The sequence below is a fragment of the Suncus etruscus genome, chromosome 6 (assembly GCF_024139225.1).
Source record: "Suncus etruscus isolate mSunEtr1 chromosome 6, mSunEtr1.pri.cur, whole genome shotgun sequence".
NCBI classification, from domain to species: Eukaryota; Metazoa; Chordata; class Mammalia; order Eulipotyphla; family Soricidae; genus Suncus; species Suncus etruscus.
The window spans coordinates 27,149,918-27,157,032 of NC_064853.1; the positions used below are offsets into that span (position 1 = coordinate 27,149,918).

Consider the following 7,115-nt stretch of genomic DNA (forward strand, 5'->3'; position numbering starts at 1 on the left):
TTAATATTCTTGGATTGGGCATTCCCCTTTTAAGCTTTCTTCTTCTAGATTTACTAATATATTTAATAAGTAATGTCTAGCTAATCAACAAGTTTTTATTTATAGAAATGACCTTCTTCTGAACAGAAACTTTAGAATTTGTAGAGGTGGTTCCAGAATCTATATTTAAGTAGGGATAAAGGTTAGTAATCTTTGTAGAGCCAAACTATAATGAAAGTTCTTTTTCTTTGTAAATTTACTATCTGTAGCATAATACTTTTGAAAAGATACAATAAAAATGTATTACTTATAAAAATTAAATAGTTTTGCTCTTTTTATATCTAGTATAACCATGGCCCGTGGTCCCAAGAAGCATCTGAAACGTGTAGCAGCTCCAAAGCATTGGATGCTGGACAAATTGACTGGTGTGTTTGCTCCTCGTCCATCCACTGGTCCCCATAAACTGAGAGAGTGTCTTCCACTCATCATTTTCTTAAGAAACAGACTTAAATATGCTCTAACAGGAGATGAAGTGAAGAAGATCTGCATGCAGAGGTACGTTAAGATTGATGGCAAGGTCCGCACTGATGTAACCTACCCTACCGGGTTTATGGATGTCATCAGTATAGATAAGACTGGAGAGAATTTCCGTCTGATTTATGACACCAAGGGACGCTTTGCTGTTCATCGTATTCCATCTGTGGAAGCCAAGTACAAGTTATGCAAAGTGAGGAAGGTCTTTGTTAGTACCAAAGGAATCCCTCATTTGGTGACTCATGATGCTCGCACCATTCGCTATCCTGATCCTTTCATCAAAGTGAATGACACCATTCAGATTGATTTGGAGAGTGGCAAGATAACTGATTTCATCAAGTTTGACACTGGTAACCTGTGCATGGTAACTGGAGGTGCAAATCTGGGAAGAATTGGTGTAATCACCAACAGAGAGAGACACCCTGGTTCTTTTGATGTGGTGCATGTGAAAGATGCCAGTGGCAACAGCTTTGCCACCCGCCTCTCTAACATTTTTGTTATTGGCAAGGGTAATAAGCCATGGATTTCTCTTCCCCATGGTAAAGGTATACGCCTCACTATTGCTGAAGAAAGGGACAAAAGATTAGCTGCCAAACAGAGCAGTGGTGAAATGCTTTAAGTATAAAGGAAATAAAATGTATACTTTTTTTCTTTGCTATGTTATACTGGTTAGATTTTTGTTGATGTTGAATAATAATGATAGATGACTTCCTTATCTTGAGCCTAATATTGAAGTATTTGACCTAGCACCATTATAATATATTGGAATTTTTTTTTTTTTTTGGTCACACCCGGCAGTGCTCAGGGGTTACTCCTGGCTCCATGCTCAGAAATTGCTCCTGGCAGGCACGGGGGACCATATGGGATGCCGGGATTCGAACCGATGACCTTTTGCATGAAAGGCAAACACCTTACCTCCATGCCATCTCTCCGGCCCCTATTTTTTATTTTTTATTATTTTATTTTATTTATTGCTCAGGGGTTACTCCTGGCTGTCTGCTCAGAAATAGCTCCTGGCAGGACCAGGCGGTGGCGCTGGAGGTAAGGTGCCTGCCTTGCCTGCGCTAGCCTAGGATGGACCGTGGTTCGATCCCCCGGCATCCCATATGGTCCCCCAAGAAGCCAGGAGCAACTTCTGAGCGCATAGCCAGGAGTAACCCCTGAGCATCACAGGGTGTGACCCCAAAACCAAAAAAAAAAAAAAAAAAAAAAAAAGAAATAGCTCCTGGCAGGCACGGGGGACCATATGGCACTGGGATTTGAACTAACCACCTTTGGTCCTGGATCGGCTGCTTGCAAGGCAAACACTGCTGTGCTATCTCTTCGGGCCCTATTTTTTATTTTTATTGTAAGATTTTGCTGTTCCTTTTCAGTTTGAGGAATTTTCTTTTTGTGCCCTTTATCAGCTGAAATTCTGTTCTTATCCTTAATAGCCTAATATTTACTTTATCTTAACAAGTTTTCAGATATTAAACTCAATCCAGTGATAAATAACACTTTGTTTTGGTGAATAAACTTTATGTTTAAATTGCTAAATCTTAAAGATATTATACTGTGTTTATGAGGGACATTGTCCATAGATTTATTTTTTTCTTATATTTCTCTGTCTTTGGTATCAGTCAGTATATGGCTTTGTAAGTTTAGTGGAAAATGTTCCTCTATTTCCTGAAATTGTTCATAAAGAGGTTTTTTTTACATATTTGATATCTGCTAAGCTACCTAAATGTGACTATACATGTGTAAGTGATATTTTAATTACTAATAAAAGTTATTTTCTTGTTATATTCACTCATTTTTATTTGTATCTTAAAATTCTGTTCTCTTGCTTTTTCTGTCATATTAGTCTTAGTAATCGTATTTGTTCCATGCTCCTAATTTTGATCATTTTTTCTTTGTTAATCTGCCATGGTTTATCAATTTTATATATGAAAGAATCAGCTTTTGGGGGCAGAGATTGCTCATCAGGCGGAGTAGATGCGAAGCTGGGAGTTTTATTCCCAACGCTATTTAGTTGAGCACTAATATAAGAGTAGCCTCTAAGCACCACCTGTATGGCTCAGAAAACACTCCCTAAAAAAAATTCAACTTTTGAATTGTTTTATTAAATCTTTAAATTTCTTTTATTTCACTGATTTTCTTGAGTTTCTCTAATACACTTTTTTGTTTTTGGCTTCATTTGCTTTTTTAATTTAATTGTCAAGATTATGATTCAGATATGAGATAGAAACCATTGATCTTTGCTTTTAAAACTTTTACTATAGGGAGCTGGAATGATAGTACAGAGGATAGGGTATTTGCCTTGCATGCAGCCGACCTGGGTTTGATCCCTGGCATTCTGTATGGTCCACAAGCCTACCGTGAGTGATTTGCGAGTGCAGAGCCAAGAGTAACCCCTGAGCATCTCTGGGTGTACTATATATTTTTTAAATTACATATATATTTTTTCTTTTTCTTTTCCTTTTTTTTTTTTTTTTTTTTTTGGATTTTGGGCTACACCTGGTGACACCCAGGGGTTACTCCTTATGCTGTTCACTCAGAAATTGCTCTTGGCGAGGGGGACAATATGGGACTTTGGGGATTGAACCCAGGCCTGTCCTGGTCAGTTATGTGCAAGGCAAATGCCCTACTGCTGTGCTATTTCTCCAACCCTCAAATTATTATTTTGACTCATTTTGTTTCGATTTTTTTGTTATTTTTTTATTTTAAGTCCTTTAAATTTCTCTATTTGGTTATTGTTAATAAAGTAACTTATAAGGACCTGGGGATGTGGCCCAGAGGAAGAACACAAAAACAAAAAATAATTGTTCTCTAAAAACAATTCATTAATTTAATAGCTCATGATATTGAAAATTATGTAGTTTAGTTTGCAAATATTTAGGGAGACTTCCAATTTACAATCTAAATACATACATTGGCTAAATATACTTTTTTTTTTTTTTTTTTTTTTTGGTTTTTGGGTCATACCCGGCAGCTCTCAGAGGTTACTCCTGGCTCCCTGCTCAGAAATCGCTCCTGGCAGGCTTGGGGGACCATATGGGATGCCAAGATTCGAACCACTGTCCTGCATGGAAGGCAAACGCCTTACCTCCATGCTATCTCTCCAGCCCCAGCTAAATATACTTTTAATCATGTTGGTCCTTTTTAATTTATGAGACTTTCATTCCCTGATAATTAGTGATAAAACATCTTTTCATATTCCAGTGACCATACATCTGATAAGATCTAACGCTTAAGATTATGTGGAACTCAAACTCAGCGAGGGCCAGAGAGATAACACAGCGGTAGGGCATTTGCCTTGCACACAGCCGATCCAGATGGACAGTAGTCTGAATCCCAGCATTTCATATTGTCCCGTTTCTGCCAGGAGGGATTTCTGAGCACACAGGCAGGAATAACCCCTGAGTGCTGCTGGATGTGACCCAAACAAAACAAAACAACACACACAAAAAAAATACTCAGCAAGAAAACAAACTATCTCATGACAAATTGAGAATGGCCAGGGTGTAGCTCATGGTAGAGCACTGTCTTTCTTTATAAGGTTCTGGATTTCAGAAGACTATACCAAAGAAGACATTGCATGTGAAAAAAAAAAAAACTCATCAAAGTGGCATTACATCTGTAAGATTAACTTAGACCCCCAAAAATTAAAAAACAGGCCAAAGTGATGGTACACTGGGTAAGGTGTGCTTGCTTCAACCAGCCTGGGTTTAATCCCTGACATACTATATGCTCTCCTAACCTGAACCTCACTAGTAGTGATCTCTGAGCTCAGACCTAGGAATAAGCTCTGAGTAGAGTCAAGTATGCGATTCCCCCCACCCCAAATGTGTTCAAAAACAAGTACTTGAAGGGATATGAAGAAAAAGGACTCAAACTGTTAGTGGCAGTATAAAGTGTTCTTTTCTATATAGGAAATGATGAAGAGATTTCAGAATATTAAAAATAGGGGGCCGGACTGATAGTATAGTAGATGGGGCTTTGGCTTTGTATATGGCTGACCTGGTTTAGTTCCTAGCACCCTATGTGGTTCCCTAAGAACAGAGCCAGGAGTAAGCATAGTACCACCATGTGTGGCCTAAAAAAAATCTATAGAAGAAATGAAATTGCTTTTTGTGACCTGGCTAAGATTGGAAGTGATGCTAAGTGAAGTAATTCATTGATTTTAATCAGATGTGGGCTAGTAAGCAAAGCAAAGGAACAAAGTCAAAAAACGATAGCAAATCCTTGTACTCTGACTACAGAGCGGATGCTACTAAATTAGAGCAAAGGAGTTCTGAAAGACTCTTGGAGGTGGAAGTCTAGTTGATAGTGATGTAGAGATATTAGTACTCAATGTAGTGTACGCAACATTCTGAAGAGGCATGAAATTGTATCTCTAAAACTCGCTTTCTAAATTAGTTTTGAGTTTGGGGCCCACACCTAGCAGTGTTCAGTACTTCTGACTGTTCACAAGTACTAGGGGTACTCATAACATGGTAGCAGCCAGATCATTAGCACAGCAGGTAAGGCATACCCACCCAGGTTCAAACCCTGACATTCCATATGGTCCCTCAAGCCCACCAGAAGTTTACTGAGCAGAACAGGAATAACTCCTGAGTGCTACCACGTGTGACCCAAACACCAAAAAAAAAAAAAAAAAAAAGAGGGGCCAGAGAGAGCACAGCGGTGTTTGCCTTGCAAGTAGCCGATTCAGGGCCAGGACCTAGGGTGGTTGGTTCGAATCCCAGCGTTCCATGTGGTCCCCCGTGCCTGCTAGGAGCTATTTTTGAGCAGATAGCCAGGAGTAACCACTGAGCACCGCCAGGTGTGGCCCCAAAACCAAAAAAATAAAAAAAATTAAAAAAAAGAAAAGAAAAGAAAGAACCATATGTAGTACCAAGAAACAAACTGGGTGGAAGGCACACAGCTTAATCCCTATACTATATAAATATATGGCCCTAAAACACAGATTATAATCCAGTATTCCTCAGTAAATAGCTAATGCTAAATTTTAAGAAAAATCAGATGGGACGTAAGTATTAGTATAGCAGGTAGAGTGCTTGCCTTACACATGAGTCAATCTGGGTTCAATTCATGGACAACAAATAGTTCCCCAGAGCTGTATCAGGAATGATCCATTAGTGCAGAGCCAGGAATAAGTTCAGAGTGCTGATGGTGTGACCCTGAAACCAAAATAATAATCACAATTGTGTTCTTAAGAAATATGAGACTAATCTTCAATAAGATTTGATTTCATAAATTTAATTATTTTGAATATTTAAAATATGTGAATATATTTTAACTATATCGTATAAAGTACTAAAAGCTTTATTCTGTACTAAGATGTATATGAATATGTAAGCTTATCTATCAAAAGCTCAGTTTGGGGGGGTCGGAGAGATAGCATGGAGGTAGGGCATTTGCCTTGCAGGCAGAAGGAAGGTGGTTCGAATCGTGGCATCCCATATGGTCGGTCCCCCGAACCTGCAAGGAGCAATTTCTGAGCGTGGAGCCAGGAGTAACCTCTGAGCGCTGTAGGGTGTGACCCAAAAACAAACAAAAAACTCAGTTTGGGAGGCCAGAGCAATAAGCACAACATGTAGAGCATTTGCCTTGCATGCCGCTGACCCAGGTTTGATCCCCAACATTCCATATGGTCTCCTCAGCCTTTCAGGAGTGATTTCTGAGTACAGAGCCAGGAGTAACACCTGAGCATCACCAGGTGTGGTCCCCCCAAAAAGCACCTTAGTTTGATCTACATTAGCAATATTTGAATGAAAGACAGCATTATTAAATCCTGGTAAAAATATACATTGAGGTGCTGGAGTGACAGCACAGCAGGTAGGGCATTTACCTTGCACAGGGCTAACCTGGGTTAGATCCTTGGCAACCAATAAGTTCCCCCAAGTTTGCCAGTAATTCTTTTCTTTTTTTCTTTTTCTTTTTTTGTTTTTATTTTTGTTTTTGGGTCACACCTGGCAGCCTCAGGGATTACTTCTGGCTCTGCTCAGAAATTGCTCCTGGCAGGCACAGGGGACCATATGGAATGCAGTATTTGAACCACTGTTGGTCCTGGGTCAGCTGCTTGCAAGGCAAACGCCATACAGCTGTGCTATCTCTCCGGTCCCACCAGGAGTTATCTGTTAACACAGAGCCAGGAGTAAATACACCTGGAATATGTATTTTGATTAGGAACAGAAGACTAATAATTCTAACATTGATTTGTAGCATTATATGTTTTAGTTTAGCTTTAAACAGATTCATTCCAGGGAACAAGTATGCTTTTGAGGGATCCTCTATAGATGTACTAGAGTGCCAATTACTGCCTTCAATTACTAAACATTTGACAAGTTGCTTAACCTTAGTTTATTTACCCAGTCAAAAGCATGTGTTTCCTTGGGGGCATGGAGCAATGGTACAGCAGGGAGGATGCTTGCATTGCACACAGTTGACATGGGTTTGATCCCTGGCTTCCCATATGGTCCTTGGAGCACTGCCAGGAGTAATTCCTGAACACAGAACCAGGAGTAATCCCAGAACATTGCCAGATATTTTTTTAAAAAAAGTTTCCTAGGGCCGGAGAGATAGCATGGAGGTAAGGCGTTTGCCTTGCATGCAAAAGG

The 7,115-nt window shown here is 39.5% G+C and overlaps 1 protein-coding gene across 1 annotated transcript; it reads left to right on the forward strand.

Moving 5' to 3' along the window:
- The first annotated feature begins 331 nt into the window (after positions 1–331).
- Positions 332–1,132, forward strand: LOC126011665 (40S ribosomal protein S4-like). The gene has a single exon (XM_049775479.1). It carries the CDS (start codon positions 332–334, stop codon positions 1,130–1,132), a length of 801 nt encoding a protein of 266 aa, XP_049631436.1.
- The last annotated feature ends 5,983 nt before the right edge of the window (positions 1,133–7,115 follow it).